We start from the raw sequence: 21,584 nt of genomic DNA, 5'->3' as shown, positions 1-21,584 counted from the left end.
CCTATATTTGGGGGTGCAGTATAATACATATGGATTTTGTTATGACAATGTGGGATGAAAGTAGAAGATTTAACCTAACCTAACTGAAAAGCATAAGCTTTGGAGCATTTTAGATGCTATGTTAGATACTTGAGTAGGGTACGGTGGGAAAAAAGAAGTCATGACAGACATGGATCATAGCCTGACTTTGCCACCTGCAAGCTGGGTGATATTGCAGAAGTTATTTAACATCCTTGAGTTAGGCTTTTTATGTGTGAAATGGGGAAAATAATAATAATTAGCTTTGTTTGTGAGGATTTGTAAAACTGTGTCTAGAAATGCATAGCACAGTATCCAGCACATAAAAGGCAAATAACAGGCAAATAAGAAGGAGACCCTATTAGGAAGGTTGGTCTCTCATGAGTCAGCTATTCAACAACACGAAGGATATCTGAAATTTAAAAAACAAAAAACAAAAACAAATAAAACAACCACTGCCACCACCAACAAAAAACCAAAAAAAAAAAAAAAAAAAAAAAAACCAAACCCCCAAAACCTACACTTTCATACTGTCCTCAGATTTAAAATGTGGGAATCAGAAAGCTGACAACCATGTGGAGTATCATTTACTATGATTGTGTTTCCTGGCTAAGGTCTGATATTACGAGTGCCTTACAACCCAATAAGCATGTTAGAATATCAGTATAAAACACAAAACAGGAAAGAGGAGCAACTAAGGGATTAGTGTTTGAAGTCACATAGGCATTAATCAGAACCATATAGATTTTTGGTCCAAGAAAGCTTCCACTTCAAACAAATTGCCAAGATTAAAAAGATAGCTTGCATATATGGATAAAATGCTGACTAAAGGAAAAAGAGTAAAACTGGATTAAAATATCCTCATGGTTTTATGAACAGAAAGTGGCAGGAGAGGTATACTGAAAAGCTGCTGCTGTGTTATACCTTGCAATATCAGTTTTGAGTCCGGAGCTCTTTTGCAAGCAAGTTTCATTCATTGACCTTCTACATTTCACATTGACCTTGATGCTTATAAATGCTGCAGGGGTTGGCAATTAGTTTTTTTTTTTTTTTTTTTTTTTTTTTTTTGTGAACTGAGAATTCACTTCTTTTTAGGTTCTGAATGTTAGATCTCAATTAAAAGCTACTTAACAGCAAATTCATGGTGAGTCAGAGTAACAGAAAAATTGCGGTCTAAGGGGTGTCTGTTGTGTGTTGTGAAACAGAGAAAAGATTTTTGAGTTTCAAGGCAGACTTTCTTTTGGTCTTAGGGAAATACGATTTATGGCTTACATGTAATTTTTGTCCTTTGAAGGTTACATCATAATGAAATAATAAGAAAAAATGGCATTTGAGGTGATAATGCAGTAGCCAGGTCACCGAGAGAGTGACTTTTCCAAAAGTGCAAGAATTTAGCTTGCAACTCAGCTTTAGAATCTATCAATTAGCACTTATATTTTAGAGAAATTACCTGACATAAGGAATTATTTCAAAAGATGATATTTTAACTTTAGAACTTTTTTTCAAAAGGAGTGTTTCTGTTTCTCTCTTGAATCTTCTTTTTGTCAACCCCTATAATCCCATTTCTACCATTTTACCTCTGGTCCTTCCTACTCTTAATTTTGACGACTGCAATAGGCTGCTAATTGGTCCCTCTGCTTCTACTCTTTCCCTATTAGGGTTTATTAAGGGCCTGGGCTGCCCTGGCAGCAATATTTTGTAACAACTGAGACAGTTGCCCCAGATGACAACTCCCTACCATGACATATGTGATATGTTTATATGTGATAACATAATCTGACCCAGGCTCTGCCTACTGTGTGCCAATTCCGTTCATCCCAGACTCTACCCTTGTATTTGGGCTTTCAGTTTCAAAATGTTTTTCTCTGACTCTATATGTGAACTATTTCAGTCTGACCTTTCTCTTGCTGACCCTTCTTTAGTTCTTAACAGAATCTCAAGATGACTTCTTTGCAGCCACATTCTGGCTTCTAGACTCTACAATTGCTTGTGGAAGGATATTATTTCTTTGCAGTCTGGCTGGAATTTAACCTCTAGCTTATTCTAGCAATTTTGTACACCATCCCCTTCAGGAAGACTTGGCATCTTTCTATTCTTCAAAACTTCCTAACCTTCAAAAAAACCTTCCTACTGTTAAAAACTTTCCATGGCACTTTGGGTAGGGTTAAAATATCATGGGTTAGCATTTAAGGCTTTCCAAATATGGTTTAATGCACCTTTTGGGTTTATATCCTGATTCCTCATCACATACACCTAATACTTGAGGCATACTGAGGTGCTGCCCACTTCCAAAATACAGAAATGCTCTTGTCTTTGTGCCATTGCTTATGCTGCTCCCCCAACTAGAATTCCTGCCATACCATCTATTTGCTTGTTCGAATCCCGGACACCGTTTACTTCCCAATTCATGGCCCTTTTTCTTCATAGCTTTTTCCTGACCACTCATGGGTCTGACTCCTTCACATTTGTATTTGCATCACAAGTTTATTTTATTTTATTTTTTATCCTACTTATGTGGACTTCAACCGCAAAATTGCTGGTGGCAGCTGGATAAAATAAAAGCAGTGCAACCCAGTGATGGTGCCCATGCATGCTGCACACCAAAATAAGTTTTTTCATATAGAATTCAAGAGGGCTTAATTCAACAAAACCATGGTGACTTACATAACTCCCCTCTGGTTCTGCATCCCTATGCAGAGTAAAGCCATTAGGGAGTAACGCTGATCACAGCAAGCATTTGCTCAACATGCAACAGGAAAGAAAGAACTTTGTTATTTTAAATAAGTGGGTATAGTTTTACACGCATATTGGAAAGTACCAGTAGCTAGAGAGTTACTATTTATAATAATATATGTTCACTATCTTCAGTATATACTGATAGCCAGATTAGAATTCTTTCCAACTAAAACAAAAGTCTTGCTCTAGTCTTTTGTCATGAAGCGTATTTTTAACAATATGTGTAACATTTACTGTTATTACTTAATCTTCATAAGTACATTCTTAGTAATACAAATATTCAGTTATTTTCCTAATAATCCAATAAAGAAAGAACTATTACATCCTTTTGTTTTGTTTTTGTAGAGAAAAAAAGTGTAACTTGCTCAAAGTCACCTAAATGAGTAACAGAACAGGAATCTAAACAACTTGACAATGGGGTCTGTGCTTTTAACCATTTTCAACATATACAGAACCAAGCATTTATTTATGCTCAACTGAACTATTTCACCAGGGGGACTGCTCTTCAATATCGACTCTTAACATTTGTTCATTCATTACTTTATTTTTTTTCCTTTTTTGTTCATTAATTTGGCAGATATTTATTGAGCACTTATTATATGCCATATGTTGAGATGTATCAAGGAGAATCCCTGATTTATGAGGTGTTTGGAGAAACAAACGTACATAAAATAATAAGGGTAACACAGCATTTTAGATGCTATACTTGATACTTGAGTAGGGTACAGTGGGAAAAAAGAAGTCATGACTCTATATGAAGTAGGGAAGCCTTGGTTTGAACCTGAAAAGGAAAATGGTACTAAGAAGAGAAGAACATTCTGGGCAGACGGAGCTGCTCTAGGGAGCATGGTGTTCTCTGGGAGCTTTAAGTGGTTGAACAGAACTGAAGCAGGCACAGCAATTAGCGAAATGATCCTAGAGAGGAGGCAAGTGCCAGCTCAATGGGGGCCCTGAATATTCTGCTAAAAATTTTGAACTTTCTCCATTAAACTGTGGGGGAACTTGAAAAATTTTAAGCAGGGGACTAATTTTATCTGTTTTGCATTTTATAAAGATCACTTCTGCAGCACTGGGTAGAATGAGTTTCAGAGTGGCAAAAATTGGTAGCCAGGGATCCAAGTTATGTGACTCCTTTGAATTCAGAGAAGAGATGATGAGAGATTTAACCAAGTCAGTAATGGAGATAAACAAAGGGAGACAGACAGGAGTGAAGGTAGAAGCAAGGGAGTGTGGATCTGTAATAGATGTGAAGAGCGAGGGAAAGGGACAATCTCTGATGCCTCCTGGGTTTATGGTGAGGGAGAAGCCCATCCAAGAAAAGATCAGGACTCTGTGTTGGACATACTCAGAGTTATGTATTTGATATTCAGATGGAGAAGAGCAACGAGCCATTGCATATTTGAAGGTCCAGGGGGTGGTGCTGGCTATAACTGGATTTGGTAATGCATGAATGGTCAGTGATGGCTACAGTCAAAAGAAGGTCAGGGGTCAAATATTGGACTCAACAAACACTGAAGGGTAGAGGAAGAGAAGGACATGATAAAGGCAGGAAATAGATGAGGAGGAGGAGAGCTGGGAGAGAAGGGTATCAAGTAGGACAAGACAGGCTTTCTAGGAAGGAATACGTAAAAGTGGCAAGTGTCATAGAGATTTAATGAGATGACCAATACCAATAAAATGGTTGCTAAATATTTTTTAAATGTCAATAGACTTAAAATATATAATATTATCTTTCAAAAATATTAAAATAAAATACTTTCAAGTTTAACCAACCATGCCTGACTCCAATGTGGCTGCTTTAGTTTCCTACAAGATGAGATAAGGAGTACCGTGAGCTAGGTGGTTGAAAACAACAGGAGTTTATTCTCTCACAGTTCTGGAGCCTAGACGCCTGAAATCAGGTTGTTGGGACTACTGACGCCTCCTGAGAGCTCTTAGGAAGGATTCTTCTACGCCTCTATCTTAGCTTCTGGAGGCAGCTGTCAATGCTTGGTGTTCCTCGGCTGTAAATACATCAGTCCACTCTCTACTTCTACCTTCCTGTGGCTGTCTTCTCCCTATGTGTCTCCATGTCTTCACATGGCATTCTCCCTGTATGTCTTCCTCTACTCTTAAAGGACACCACTCCTATTAGATTAAGGGTCCACCTTACTCCAATATGACCTCATCTTGACTAATTTTACATTGTCATCCTTCTATTTCCCAATAAGGTCTCATTCTGTAGTCCTGGCAAAGAGGACATCTAACATGTCTGTTTGAGGGACACAATTCAATCCACAACAGTGGGTAGCATTATGCTGGATACTTTCACACATTATCATATTAAATCTTCACAGCACTCTCTGAAGAAAATATAATATTTTCTAGCCCCATTTTATCGACAACATTTAATAGACTACATTTCTTCTGTTGTATTCGGTGTGAATAATGTCCTTGGAAGCTGTGTGATATAGCAGGCCTGAATTTATTTTTGGCACATGAGCCTGTTTTTACCAAGTTTTTTTTTTTCTTCATCAAATCATTCATTGAATTCCAATGATGAATTTATTTTTAACAATTTACATATGAAGAAAGTAAACTCAGGCTTGGCAACCTACTCAAGGTCATACAGTTAGATCTTTCTGCCTTCATTTCCAACGCTCTTTCCACAACACTACAATATTAAGGGTGCCAGATGTGATGTCATCTTAAGAATAAAAAATGAACCCAACTTCATATAGTAGACATCTGCTTTTGCTTGCCTGCAATCCATTTTCTTTGGGTCCTAGAAGAGCACATTGACTTTCCTTAAAAGTAATCTTTCTGTTCTCTCATTTCATGCAGCTTCTCTTTGGTAGTGGTGGGGTTTTAATCCACCCCTCCCCTCCTGTTGAGCTCCAGAGATGAGGCTATAGCCATGTTAGATCAGGGAAGCTCATTCCAGGACTTTGTTACAATGATTAGGTAATAAAGGCAACTATTTATTGGAATTGTAGGGGACTAACTTTAAAATACAAGGGGCTGCCACATAACAACAGTTCACCCTGGGAGTGAAGTCATTTTAGAATAAGGCATAGACAAGAGATTGAGAGCAATTTGTGTTTTTATTCCTAGATCCAGCCATACCTGCAGCTAAATAATCCTAGTTTTCTAGTTAGAAGAGTCAACACAATCTCTTTGGATTAAGACAATGTGACTTGGATTTCTGTGACTTCTTACAAAAACTGCCTTGATTTTGCAAATAAACTTGAATAATCAAAATATAAAATTGACTTCAAGTCATCACTGTCCAATATAATCCTAAACTTAGTAATAACTAAGTATATGATTTTTATAAGAATCATTCCTTAAGACTCTCAGGTGTCTCGTTGGAATTGAGAGGGTCTGGCTAGGTAGTTTTAACACTGAAATTGTTTCTAGTATTTACTTGACAAATTCTATAAAGGCTCTTTCTATCTTTATGATGTTTTCCAGTGACAAGAACTTGAAAATTAAAAAAAAATTAAGATTTTATTTATTTGTTCAGAGAGACACAGAGAGAGAGGCAGAAAGAGAAGCAGGCTCCCCATAGGGAGCCCGATGTGGGACTTGATCCTGGAATTCCGGGATCACGACCTGAACTGAAGGCAGATGCTCAGCCACTGAGCCACCCAGTCATCCTGAAAATTTAAAAATTTTAATAAACATGTAGGACTGTATATTTGTATTCATAATTTATAAATTCTTATATTTTATTACATTAATAACTAACACATTCAAGTTATATTCTGATATTTAGTTACCATCAGAGCTTATGTATTATGATTTAAAGAAGTCAATTATTTAGAAAGCAGAATTTGAAAACTTTCCTTCAGAATTTATAAATCACACACATAGCTATTTCATTATATATTTTCCTCTCTCTTGGAAAGCTGTAATACAATACAGGTTATAATAATCATCTGTAAGAATGATATTGTTAATATTTCTACAAATGCAGAATTACTTGATTTTTTTTCCTTACGCTAATTTTCCTTGGATACCTTTAATGAACTTTATAAATCATGGCATCTGATTAACATAGTGGACTTCAAGCAGTGTTCTTGACTGCTCAGATTATTCTTGATACTTATTCAATTGATTTATTTATGCACTAGTGAAACAAAATTATATCTTCAAAAAAAGTGAATTTTGGCAGGAGACTCCGGAGGCTCTTCTGGTCTTCATTACTGTCTACAAGCCACTTCTCTCTCAGTAGATGGCTTGACATTCATGGATATCACCTCATACTGATGCAAGTCACCTCTATCCTTCTCTTTCTACTCTCTTTTCTGACATTGCAAATGATATTTCCCCCCACCTCTAGGTGCTGCATATGCCAGGCATTTACATGGACCATGCCTAAGCTTCCATTCTTCTATGGCCTCTGATTATGCAACAACTGATCATAAAGGGTATAATAGCTGCTGACAACTTCTTTACATTTGACATTAGCTTCAGAGATCTTTCAACATTTAATAGTAATTCTGTATATTGATAAAATTCAACAAAATGTTACTGTTTTCTTCTTCCTTTTTTTTTCTTTTGCATAATCCATTAAGTATGAACTATTTACCTTTTGGGAAAAGAAAATGTTGGATGGCAATTTTTGTCATGACTTCTGTATCATGGTTTTTAATACTTAACATGAATTGCAATTTTCATCTATTGATTCTTTCTTTAAATGTCAACCGTGCATCATGCAGCAATATCCTGCACCTAGAGGTTCTGAGAAAATTTTAAAAATTTGCCTTTATTTTAGCTGAACTGGCTTCATGGCCCATTTTTGTGAATATGCTATTTTTAATGTTTGCTCTGTTTACTTAAGGCAAACAAAGTGTCCATAAAAAAATAACTGGACCATATAGTCAGCATTAAAAATGTATAATTCTGCCAATTTACATTTTACTGTGAAAAAATTTAACTATAATATTTTATACACAATCTAATAATTTATAACATAAATGTAATATATTTAATATAATATTTAATTCTATATTTAATACACTATTTAACATAATATAATATTTTATAAGGCCTACATAATAGAATTGTCAATATTATTATGAAGCATGACAAGCATAAAGTTAAAACTACAAATACTTCAAAATGGTATTAAATAACAACAAAAACAGTCTAGCAGTCCTTGTAACCCTCCTGCTCCTCACAGGTAACTTTTTTATACATTTCTGATAAAAGGCTTAGATATATTTTATCAAAGCCTTTTATTTTTTTATTTTTAATTTTTTAATATTTTATTTTTATTTATTCATGAGAGACCCAAGAGAGAGAGGCAGAGACACAAGCAGAGGGAGAAGCAGGCTCCCTGCAGGGAGCCCGATGTGGGACTTGATCCCGGACTCCAGGATCATGACCTGAGCTGAAGGCAGATGCTCAACCACCGAGACACCCAGATGCCCCTATCAAAGCCTTTTAAAGTTGAGGGTCCACTTCTGGGTTCTCTATTCTGTTCCATTGATCTATGTGTCTGTTTTTGTGCCAGGACCACACTGTCTTGATGACCACAGCTTTGTAGTACAATCTGAAATCTGGCATTGTGATGCCCCCAGCTATGGTTTTCTTTTTTAAAATTCCCCTGGCTATTCGGGGTCTTTTCTGATTCCACACAAATCTTAAAATAATTTGTTGTAACTCTCTGAAGAAAGTCCATGGTATTTTGATAAGGATTGCATTAAACGTGTAAATTGCCCTGGTAACATTGACATTTTCACAATATTAATTCTGCCAATCCATGAGCATGGAATATTTTTCCATCTCTTTGTGTCTTCCTCAATTTCTTTCAGAAGTGTTCTATAGTTTTGAGGGTATAGATCCTTTACATTTTGGTTAGGTTTATTCCTAGGTATCTGATGCTTTTGGGTGCAATTGTAAATGGGATTGACTCCTTAATTTCTCTTTCTTCAGTCTCATTGTTAGTGTATAGAAATGCCATTGATTTCTGGGCATTGATTTTGTATCCTGCCACACTGCCAAATTGCTGTATGAGTTCTAGCAATCTTGGGGTGGAGACTTTTGGGTTTTCTAGGTAGAGTATCATGTCATCGGCGAAGAGGGAGAGTTTGACTTCTTCTTTGCCAATTTGAATGCCTTTAATGTCTTTTTGTTGTCTGATTGCTGAGGCTAGGACTTCCAGTACTATGTCGAATAGCAGTGGTGAGAGTGGACATCCCTGTCTTGTTCCTGATCTTAGGGGAAAGGCTCCCAGTGCTTCCCCATTGAGAATGATATTTGCTGTGGGCTTTTCGTAGATGGCTTTTAAGATGTCGAGGAATGTTCCCTCTATCCCTACACTCAAGAGTTTTGATCAGAAATGGATACTGTAGTTTGTCAAATGCTTTCTCTGCATCTAATGAGAGGATCATATGGTTCTTGGTTTTTCTCTTGCTGATATGATGAATCACATTGATTGTTTTACGAGTGTTGAACCAGCCTTGTGTCCCGGGGATAAATCCTACTTGGTCATGGTGAATTATTTTCTTAATGTACTGTTGGATCCTATTGGCTAGTAATTGTTGAGAATTTTTGCATCCATGTTCATCAGGGATATTGGTCTGTAATTCTCCTTTTTGGTGGGGTCTTTGTCTGGTTTTGGAATTAAGGTGATGCTGGCCTCATGGAACGAATTTGGAAGTACTCCATCTCTTTCTATCTTTCCAAACAGCTTTAGTAGAATAGGTATGGTTTCTTCTTTAAACGTTTTATAGAATTCCCCTGGGAAGCCATCTGGCCCTGGACTCTTGTGTCTTGGGAGGTTTTTGATGACTGCTTCAATTTCCTCCCTGGTTATTGGCCTGTTCAGGTTTTCTATTTCTTCCTGTTTCAGTTTTGGTAGTTTGTGGCTTTCCAGGAATGCATCCATTTCTCCTAGATTGCCTAATTTATTGGCGTATAGGTGTTCATAATATGTTTTTAAAATCGTTTGTATTTCCTTGGTGTTGGTAGTGATCTCTTCTTTCTCATTCATGATTTTATTAATTTGAGTCTTCTCTCTCTTCTTTTTAATAAGGCTGGCTAATGGTTTATCTATCTTATTAATTCTTTCAAAGAACCAACTCCTGGTTTTGTTGATCTGTTCCACAGTTCTTCTGGTCTCGATTTTGTTCTGCTCGAATCTTTATTAACTCCCTTCTTCTCTTGGGTATAGGATCTCTTTGCTGTTTTTTCTCTAGCTCCTTTAGGTGTAAGGTTAGCTTTTGTATTTGAGTTCTGTACTTCCATCTTTCTTTTCTAAGATACAGTAACATTGCCTTACACATGCATATGCAGGCAATATATACTCATGCATGTAGAAGACAGAAGTGCTGCAGAAGCAGGAAAGAGGACAAGAGACAGACAGCCGTGGCATTGGGAGAGATAGCCAATAAATACATGAGGGGGAAAAAGTCAGTAATGTCTGAGATTTACTTAATGAATGAATGACAAGTAGCCGGTGGCCCAGTAAAGGCTCAGCTCCATGCAGAACCTGAGGTGAGGACTCCCAGTTCTGAGACTGTCTGTGGAAGCCAGGAGCTGAGTGGATGATCTTATCATAAGATAGGAAGTTCTGCTGCAGTTTGCTGCCTGTGTTGTTTGCTCCTCCTTGAGGAGCCTTCAGCCACCTGGGAAAAAAGCCTCTCAGCTCAGCTGCAGAACCTCTGATAAATCAAGTGGTCTCTTTTTCTGTCCCCTCTAGTTCAGCAGATAAGTTATACCCCAGAAAAGAAAGTCTGATTAACATCTCATTAATTGTCAAATCTATTACTTCTCACCCTGTACTTGTTGAGGGAGCCCATCCTCTGGCATGAATCAGGAAAGAAGAGGTAAGTGGCGTTGAACAACAGACACCAATCTGAACAACTGCAGCAGAAGGCTCTTCTAAAGCAGCTATAGTTGATGACACAGAAGAGTCATTTAAAAAGTGTGCTGAGAATTCTTAAGAGAATACAATGAGATCTTGTAAAGGAAAAAGGAAAGTGCACCAAAGAAATTTGTTTTTTTTAAAAAAGGACACTACTGAAAATTCAATATTCATTTTTAAAAATATGGAAGAACTATTTTTTAAAGATTATTTATTTTAGAGAGAGAGAGAGAGAGAGAGAGAAAGAGTGTGTGGAGGGAGGGGCAGATGGAAAGAATCTCAAGCAGACTCCCCTCTGAGCATGGAGCCCGAGGTGGGGCTCAATCTTATCACCCATGAGATCATGACCGAGGGGATCACAACCTGAGCTGAAACAAGTCAGACGCTTAATTGATCGAGCCACCCAGGTGCCTCAGGAAGAACTATCCTAAAATCACATGAGAATGGAAAATCTTGAGTTAAGATACAAAATATAAAAGAGGCCAGATTCAGGTTATCTAGTGTGCATACTCTGTGAGTTCCAGCAGGAGTGAAAAAAAAAATTGAGGAGAAGCAATTTTCAAAGAAAGAACTGAAAAGAACTACCCTGAAGTGGAGAAAAAATGAATTTTTGGTTCTCAAGGGCACATGAGAGCCAGTCGGGATTAACTCAGAGAAGACATATTCTTGGACATACTTGGGGTCACAGAAGATGAAGAGACTATCTCATACATTTCCAAACAGAGATAGTAGGTTAATATCAATGTCTCTAGTTAATAATGAGTTATATAACCCAGGTTAATAAAGAGGGGCACAAATAGGCAATTGTCAGGGAAAGAGATGAAAATGGCCAATATACATAAACAATAATGCTAGATTAACATAGATAGTCAAAGGTATGCAAGTTAAAACAATACTGAGGTGTTTTTATAACCAATGGAATGGGTAAAAATTATTAAAAAGTGGAGTGACACGTAGAACTAAGTAAAAATCAATGAGCATTCAGTCTTTTAAAAGGATCCTAAATTGGTACAATATTTTGGAAAGTAATTTGCAATATCTATTTTAAAAGAGTATCACTCATCTTTTGACTTAAGAATTATACTTCTAGGAATCTATCATGTGATAATAAAAGTGCAATGTGGCATATAGCATGGTGTATAAGAAGAAAAAAGGGAAGCCACCTAAATGTTTACTGTTAAATGAAAGATTAAATAAAATACAACCACGTAAGTTAGCGCAGACATGAAAAAGAGGGATATTTATCCATATGAATCTGGAACACAATATTGTTGTAGCATGGCTATCATCCCCCAATACCTATTATTTCATTTTTCTACTGTAAAAGGGCCCACTTGTTTTTTTTATTTTTTTAATTGAGATGTAATTCACATACCATAAAATTCACCTTTTCAAAGGGTTTTGATTCTGTGATCTTAGTGGTGTGCAGCATTCAATACTATCTGGTGATGTTTTAAAATAAATCCTATTCAGGATTTGCTTTGACCAGGTGAGGTCAAATGATAGTCTAAAAATGTTAATCATGCAGGACTACATCTTTATACTCCAAGATTCCTAGAAACAGGAGACACAGCAAACCACATAGGGCCCCATGAGAAGCACCAGGGTTGGTCAGGAGGGAACAAGAGTGATGGGAAGATGTGGACCAGAGCCTCTGCTGGGGTTTTAGCAGGAAGAAATGGGCGAGGCAATGTAAATAGCCAAGCAAGCTTACACTTGGCTAGCTGAAATGATGTCTAGGGGCTTCAGGGTGTAGGGGCTGCCCCCAGTTGTCTGATACTTGGCTCTGGGGTGACGAGGATAGGGTGATAATAGTTTGGGATGGGAGAGTTGAATATAGGAGGTGGTTGGGGGTATTGGCTTTGTGGAGGTATTGGCTTTGTATTGATCGGCTTGCATAGGACAGGCCCACTTGCAAGTGAGTCCTCCACCATCTCCAGGAATTGGCTGCCCTGGAGGGGCAGTCTCTTTAGGATCAACAAGTCCCAGATGTCAAAACATCAGAAAATACAGAAAAATAAAAAGGCATGACTAATTTGGACAACACGATCACTAACGGGAGGACTGAATTTCCAGGCCCCCCTGCGGTCCACACAACTTTCACGGAATATCTTTAATGTGACCAGCAAGCAGCCTCTTCCCGCCTGCTGGCTGGAGGTAGACGGAACAGCCAGAGGTAGGGCATCATCCTGGGCTCGGAGGCTGAGGTTCTAAGCTGAGGAGAATGGACAAGTGCGGTGGAAAGAAACTGGCTCCCTAATGATCGTGGAACTGTCACAAACCTCTGTACTGTCTAGCCAGACCTCGATGTGAGGAAGAAGTAAATTTCTATCTTAATTTATGGCACCATGATTATAGTTGTTCTGTTACTCATCGTCCAGCATAATACTAAGTAATATAACGGCCAATTAAAAGATACTGAAACTAACTTTTATAGCATGATTCTGGTTTTGTGCACAAAACAATGTATAGACAGGGACAGCTAGAGATGCAGACATATACATGTATAGAAGATTTAGGAAGCTTATCTCTGGATTAATAGGGATTAACTCTAGGGGATGGAATTGGATGGGAGAAGAATAATCACATTTTATGTTTAACGATAATTTTTTAAATGGCAGGTACTTAATTTCACTCTCTATTTTTTAATTTTAAGTATAACTTTAAATAGTAAAAAGATCTACTTATTTCCTTAGCTCCTCTTATAAGCAGCTATTGAAAGAAAACATAAAATTGTAGTTAATGAAGAATGTAATCATAGTTACCTTGAACTGTTGCTGTTAACAATGTATTTGTTTTCCTAAAATATTTGCCTTTCTTCCTGGTCTTTTTTTTATGAGTCACCCTGCAAATCTGATAGTGTCTACTATTGTGATATATAGATTATACATATAAGCATAGAGTCATGCCTATAACTATCAAAATGAAACAAATTAATTTTCTAGAGATTTTTACAAAAAGTCCAGAGTGAACACCATTACTTCATTGTTGTCTTTCCTTTTGGCAAATGTCCTTTTCTGGTTCCAAGCTATTCCTGCCAGTTTCTCCTTCTAGAGGGGGAGGTATGTCACACAGTCTGGCCAGAGCATCCCATCCACCTGGATACAATTACACCAAAGATGGGCATGTGGCCCAACTAGGGACAATTTAGTCAATAGATCTGCAGTGAGTCATCTTTCTAATAAGTAGAAAGAATTTGCTTAAAAAGGAAGCCAAAAGGAGCATGCAGAGAAAAGTAGAGGTTGGCTATCTATCTGTCTATCTATCCATCTATCTATCATCTATCAGTAGTTTCACTGTTGTTTAGCTCCTGCATCTAGCTATTCTTGGATTACTACATTTTTCAGTTATGAGGCTCAATAAATTACTTTTGTTTTAATAAAAACAAAATATCCTTAAATTAGGATGAGTTGGGCTTATGTCACGGGTTAATTTACTATTTTATTTGGTTTCCCTCAATTGTTTCAAGGGTTCATTTATGAAAAATTATGCATTCACATAACATTCCATTTATAACTTGGCCAACTGACTTGCAAATTGAGTTTATTAGAAATGGAACCCAACTCTTAGGTAGAGCCATATGAAATTCCCTACATTTAACAATTTCTCACCTATAAAAGTGGCAATTTAATAAGACTATTCAATTTAATATAAAGATATTTTACATTACAGCTTAGAAACAAAATACCAACATGATATTCATTTATTTTAGGAAGCACAGACAATATGCAAAATACAAAGATGAAAACAAACAAACAAAATTTTTTAAAGCTGTAATCCAAAAATAAGCACTATTATATTTTTGGTATGTTCTCTCCCACATAATAAACTTGGTTTAGAAAATAATTTTATTGGACCAAAAAACTATTAAGTTAATAGTAAGTTTGCTATTTTGGGAAACCATTTTTTTTTTATATTTTATTTTTTTTGGGAAACCATTTAATTAAAAAAATTCACCTTGCTTTTCAGCAAATATACTTTGTAAAATTAATTTACTTTTTAAAAATGTCCTGCTTTAAGCTTTTCTTTGAGGTTCATTTTTATTAACTAAATTGCAAACAGGCTAATCCATCTAAACTGGAAAGACTTCCCTACATAATTCTCAACATATGCAGTGTTTGATAATTTCATTATTTACTATATAGTCCCAATTCCAGAGTATTTATATCAATTATATGCCTGTTTTATAAATAATTATAAACAAATAAGAATCCTATTACATGTAATTTTATATATTATAAAAATATTTTACGGAATATGCTTTAGTCTACATTTTAAGTTTTAGACTGAATAATCTATCAAACAATCTGTGTTGGGTAATGTGCCAAAATAATGGCATGAGTAAAACTGGGAATTCCAGAAATGCTAGTACAGTACTGTTTTAATGATATCATTCTTAAAATGGTTTGTTAATTTATAAAGCTACTCTCCTTTGAGTGTTAACATCTGTATATGCCCCAGAACTTTCCTTGGTGCAGAATATTCTGAGCACATCAAAATAAAGCCTATATAATTTCATAAAATTATATGTAGAAGGGAAGACAATAAAGATAAAGGGTAATGAGTGTCTGGGATGAGGAGGTAGGGACTTCAAGTTTTCAGATGCCAATGTGGAGACGGTTTCTTGGAAGGTCATAGCAGTGAACAAGAACATGTGGGGCCCTGAGGCAGCAGTAAGCTGGGTGTGTTCAAGGCACACAGATGGTCTGGATGGTCCTACGACGGCTTAGATGGTCTACATACAGAGTGGTAAGAAGGGATGTACATGGAAGATAACATTTAAGAAGTAAGTAGGGTCTAGATCATTAAAGGCATTCCAAGCCAAAGTAAAGACTTCAAATTTTTTTTTTCTAAGTGCAGTTTTCACATTGTTTGTTTTTTTAAAAATTACTCAGAGTGATTTTTCATACTTCGAGTATGAAAGATGGGTTGTGATAAGGGCAAACAAATCAAGAAGAGGAGTTACGAGGCCATTGGATTAGGTTTAGGAAAGATTTCTTTAAGGTATGAAAGGTATGAGTCACAAAGTAGACAGACATTAACATGTTCCCTAATGTGTTCTTAATTATATCTAACTTGACCGCTGAGAGCAATGTTTTTGTAAGACAGAGTTCAATTTGGGCAAATAAAAAGGTTCTGAGACATTTAGAAACACAAAAGGAAGTTATAGCTCTTGAAAATCAGAATACAGGTTTCCCTCACTAACAGAAACTAGAGGCTCCCTATGAAAACTTTTGAAAGCTGAAATGGGATAAAGCAAAGAATGTTCCCTACTTTCCAAAAGTTCATGATAGAGCACTGTTTTTATGAAAGATCTATATTTCTGTGGTACCAGCATGTAGTGTTTATAACTAGATAATTAGTGTATTGTTATTTCTGCATCAATGAGGAAGTGCCTTCTGGACAAAATTTAGAAACTACAGAACTATTTACTGCCCTATCTGCTCTAATGTTCCCCATTGAAGTTAATGTTTGACGTAGGTTTACTTCCTCTTCCTATGATTGACATCAAGATTCTAATTGGTGGTTTTCTACATAATGTCTTGAATAACATATTATTTATTTTTTTAAAATTTTTATTGGTGTTCAATTTACTAACATACAAAATAACCCCCAGTGCCCGTCACCCATTCACTCCCACCCCCCGCCCTCCTCCCCTTCTACCACCCCTAGTTCGTTTCCCAGAGTTAGCAGTCTTTACGTTCTGTCTCCCTTTCTGATATTTCCCACACATTTCTTCTCCCTTCCCTTATATCCCCTTTCACTCTTATTTATATTCCCCAAATGAATGAGAACATATAATGTTTGTCCTTCTCCATATTATTTTTAAAATAAATCCCCCCCCTATTTTAAAGGTGACATCTTTAACACAAGCAATAACATGCCCTTCAACCATTAAATTTACAACTAGGTTTTTCTTAAGCTTTTGAAGGAATTCAAATTGGATTTAGAAAGGGGTTTGCTCCATTCATACTAGCTTCCTTACAAACCTTTTTTTTTTTTTTTTCCTGCTTTCCTGGCCAGTTCTCAATTTCTTATTAGTGAGAAAGGTAGGCATCGATTATTGGACTGAAGGGTGGGTTTCTCTAGCAACTGAGGACTTCCCTGTAGCTAAAACCTGGGGAATATAACAAATGACTGGTAGCATTATTTTAACTATAGGAACTGTTTCATTTGTACCATCTTGTTAAAAAAAATAATTTTAAGCTTTCCATGTTGTAGAATTAAAACTTTGATCATGTGATAAATGTAGTCTTCCAAATGTTTTACTTGGAGGTAGTATGAACTATTTTCTGAATCTGTTACCAGTCAACTCTACGACCTAGGAATATTGATTCAATTAGGCAGAAAAATCTGGAACATTGAAATTAACATAAGGGAATCTTTTGTTTTTGTTTTAGTAAATCTATTTAGCTAAAAGGAAAGAAGTAAGTATATTAATTACAAATTCTCTTTTAGGGAAATAACTACTTTCTCCAATTTTTGGAACAAGCAAAGAAATCTTCCTAGGTTCAGCCTTGATTCTTCCTTTCTTTAAGAGGCCCCTCTCCATGCTTGAATTTCTCTAGCAGCTTGTACTTCCTTTCTAGACCTGTTTTCCACTGGGAATATCCTGGGATTTCTTGCAGTGATATATAACCTATATTAAAGAAATCATTAAATCACAGAAACTGTGGCTAATGGAAGGCATTTTTGTATACTTCATTCCAGTGTAATAGAATACTTCAGTGATTAGGTTCACGAAATGGTGATAAAGTCGTGGAGGTGCTATCGCTTTTTATATTTATGGATTGCTGTATCAAATACAATAGCATGTCTCATATAATATATGGCTATGCCAAAATGAAAACTGAACTTATTTCAAGAAAATCATGCCATTAATGTTTAGGGGAAAGGTTAATGCATTATTTTCAGGGCTAATGATCCTGAAATAGCCTTTGCATCTGAATGAAAAGGAGGAAAAAAAATCACTGATGTCTTTGGTTGACATTTGTGATGAGTAGAAAATGAATAAATTCACTCGTAGTGATTGATGTAACCTAATAAAAATGTCAATAAATTCACATCATTCGGTTGTTGTATCTTAATCACAAGTGGACTAAGTCATGTCTACTTTTATTTCTCAGGCATAGGAAACACACTACCATATTTCTTCATCCGTTCTGAAGTTGGGACTGAGTGCTACAACACAGACGACCTAGACTAGGTAATGTAGAGGTACATAAAGATGAGTTAGTTGAGCTCCTACTTTCAAGTTGATTCTGGTCTACAGCAGAAAAAGACATGCACCTAAATGATGATAATGCAATGTAGTAGGTAGCTAAAATTTCAGAGGACAAGAACAGCTAAAATATGATTGCTGTTCAGAGGAAAGAGAATCTGCCAAAGTACACAGAAGCACAATCATGACAAAAGCTGCCAATTTCATATAAGTAAATGTGAACGATATTAGAGATTCTTCAGATTTAAAACTGGGTTTGATGACTGAAAAAGTAGGTTCCTTCTTTATCTCTTTCTTCTTTCTCTTGTTTTTATTCCCTGTCCTTTCCTTCCTTTTCCTCTTTTCTTACTATTTTCTTTCATCCACCTATAACGTACTGTTTGCTCTATGCTCAGCACCATGCTAGGCACCACAATAAGATAAAGACTGTCCTCAACAGATCATGGCTTCCCCTAAATTCCCATTCCTCTTCCATTCACAAGCAAATAGATTTAAAATACACAAGAGGAGATGTATATCAGAAATTTGGAAGGCTAGAGAGAGATTGAGGGGAGAGTGAAGTAGAGCTAGGACAGAAAATTAAGATTAAGTGGAGACAATGAGGTAGCCGGTACAGAGCCTAACCTTTTATTAGCAGGAAATTAAGGGTCATCATAAACCAAATGAAACTGGTCCAGAGAGTTTCTAGCTGTTCAGAGTATATGAGTGCAGCTTTGGTACCCAAATGAAAAACTGAGGTACCAAGGAGACAGAGAAAGCCTATTTCCTTGCTTCACTCAGCACAGGGCCCAGCAAAATGACCCCAGATAAATTCATAAATGACAGGCTAGTTTTGTTCTCCTGATGCGCAGTGGCTGGGCTAGTAGTGTGTAGGTAAGAGTGAGCCCCAACAAGTAACAGCTAGCAGACTGGTGGGACTGTCCCAGAAAAAAAACCTCAGCAGCATTGGAAAAGGGTGCTAGGGGCCCTAGGCTAGAAGGGCTAAGAAAACAGCAGATTTCTGGGCCATGCGTGTAAATGGTGATTACAGGACAACATGATAAGTGTAGCGCAGATGTCTAACCCACTACAGAGAGAAGAAAGGATGTTTCATATAAGCTAGGTCATCCCCTTGTAAGTAGAGAGAGAATTTTCCATATAGAGAGCCAAGAATGATCAAACATGTGTAATAAGAAACAGCATGGTTTGTTTGGGGGAAATTACTAGTGGTTCACTGTTAACAGAATATAAACTAAAAGGTACAAAAGGGAGGAGATAAGGCTAAAGATACGTTGTGAGTGGGAGTCAATCAGACAGAACCTTGAATTTCTGTATTCAGCAGTAGGACTTCTGTCCTGTGGGTAGAGGAAAGCCATTGAAGGATTTCCTTTTTTTTTTTTTCATTGAAGGATTTCAGACAAAGAAGGAAACCAAAAAAGAAGCAAAAACAGCTTCATCAAACAAACAAACAAACAAACAAACAAAACTAATTCAACAAATGGTGATTAAATGGTCAATATTAAAAAAAAAACAAAAAACAAAAAACAAAAAAACAGAACTTTGGCCCATACCTCACATTTTACACAAAATTGACTCAAAATGGATCACAGACTTACATTTAAAGTACAAAGCTATAAAACTTCTAGAGGACAGAATGAAAACCCTTGTGATTTTGGCATTAGATCAAGTTTTTAGTTTTTAAAAATTTAAAAAGATTTTATTTATATGAGAGAGAGAGTGTGAGTGAGTAGTTGGAGGGACAGAAGGAGAGGGAGAGGGACAAGCAGACTCCCCGTTGAGAGCAGAGCCAAACCAGGGCTCAATCCCAGGACCCTGAGATCATGGCCTGACCTGATGCTTTCCCGACTAAGCCACTGAGGTGCCCCTAAGTAAAGTTTTTAGATATCAAACCAGGAAGCATAATCCATAAAGAAAAAAAATTATAAATTAGATATTACCAAAATCTTAAAAAAGGTTACTCTGTTAAAGACACTTTTTATAGAATTAAAAACAACAACAACAAACAAGCTATGAGCTGGAAAAATATCTACAAGTCATATTTATGACAAAGAACTGTATGTAGAAAATATTTTTTACAACTTCAAAAATTCAAGGAATGCCTGGGTGACTCAGTGGTTGAGCGTCTGCCTTTGGACTCTGGGGTCCTGGGATCGAGTCCTGCATCAGCCTCCCCAGACGGAGCCTGCTTCTCCCTTGTCTATGTCTCTGCCTCTCTTTCTGTGTCTCTCATGAATAAATAAATAAAATCTTAAAAAATAAATAATACTTCAAAAACTCAATATTAAGAAAAAACTAACCCAATGCAAAAAATGGGCAAAAATCCAGACACACTTCACCAAGAAGATATATATGGAGAGCAAATAAATATATGAAAAGATGATCAAAATTAATAGTCATTAGAGAATGCAAATTAAAATGGCAATTAGATATCAATTTAGATTCACTAGAATGGACCAATGTTTTTAAAAAGTTACAACCAAGTATTGTTGATAGCATAGAACCAAAACCTAAAATTATTTGTGGGAATATAAAATGGTATAGCCAATTTGTAAAACATTTTGACAGTTTCTTACAAAATTTTAACACATATTATTTGAGCCAGTCATTTCATACCTAAGCATTCACCCAAGAGAAATTTGATATATGTTCACACAAAAACCTATGCATTGATGTTCAGAGCAGTTTTATTAGTAATCACCTAAACTGGAAACAAACCAGACATCCCTCAACCACTGAATGCATATCCAAACTATGGTGCATTCATACAATGAAATACTGCTCAATGGTAAAAACAAATGTGAATGAATCTCAAGTGCATCCTGTTAAAAAAAAAAAAAACTCAACAGGCTTCCTATCATATAATTCCATTTATAGAATATTCTAAAGTATAACTCTTCCTTAAAGAAGTATTCTGAGTAATAAATGTAGAAAAAATAGGGAAACAGAATAATCACCCTTAGAATGCAATGGTAGTAATTTGTACAGGTAAGATCTACACTATGGATGATAAAATTAGTAGGGAAAAGTTTGAGAAACAGGGTATTTGTATAGCCTAGATTATCTCCCCCCAAATCTATATTATTACAAAAGGGGAAAAGTAACTTTACAACAGATAATCTAGAAGACATCACCTTAACCAAGTGATCCACATTGACATGCCAGGAATAAGACATATGGACATCATGTTCCCCCCGATATAATGCACTCAGAAAGGCACGTAACTTCTGTGATACTCCTGCCAAAAATGCATAACTGCAAATCAAGTGATAGAGAAACAAAAGACACCCAGACTGAGGGACATTCTACAAAGTAACTGACGAGTGCTCTTGAAAAATGTCCAGGTCGTAAGACACAACGTAATACTGAAGAATTGTCACAGATTGGAAGATACTGAGGAGACACAATACTTAACTGCAATATGGGAGCTTGGGTGAGATCCTGGAACAGATGGAGGACAGTAGTGGAAAGGCTGATAGAATCTGAATAAAATTCTGTAGTTTGGTAACTAGTTTCGTACTGATAATTATTTCTTGTCTTTGATGATAGTCCCATGGTTATGTAAAATATTAGCATCAAGGGCAACTGAGTGAAGTCTATATGGGAACTATATTATTTTCATGACTTTGTAAGTCTGAAATTATATCAAAATGAAAACTGGAGAAAAATCATCGGAACATATTCCAACAGCAACAAAATGAGCATTAAATACTCATCATGAGATGAAATCAGAAGCTTGCCAGATTTCTATGCATT

General features: G+C 36.3%; 1 protein-coding gene across 22 annotated transcripts in view; it reads right to left on the bottom strand.

Annotated features, from left to right (window-relative positions):
• The window catches only part of EPHA6 (EPH receptor A6), an 880,674-nt gene that overhangs the window by 178,730 nt on the left and 680,360 nt on the right, over nucleotides 1-21,584 (bottom strand). Inside the window, exon 14 of one of the 22 annotated variants that reach the window (XM_049105411.1) lies at nucleotides 6,225-6,392. The exons of the other annotated variants lie outside the window; for them this stretch is intronic. Coding sequence (XP_048961368.1) covers nucleotides 6,388-6,392 — 5 coding nt within the window. The 3' untranslated portion in view covers nucleotides 6,225-6,387. Of the gene's footprint in view, nucleotides 1-6,224; nucleotides 6,393-21,584 lie in introns of those variants that run through there. 22 annotated transcript variants of the gene reach the window in all.

The sequence above is a fragment of the Canis lupus genome, chromosome 33 (assembly GCF_003254725.2).
Source record: "Canis lupus dingo isolate Sandy chromosome 33, ASM325472v2, whole genome shotgun sequence".
In the NCBI taxonomy this organism is placed as follows: Eukaryota; Metazoa; Chordata; class Mammalia; order Carnivora; family Canidae; genus Canis; species Canis lupus.
This window is presented reverse-complemented; position numbering and strand designations above follow the sequence as displayed.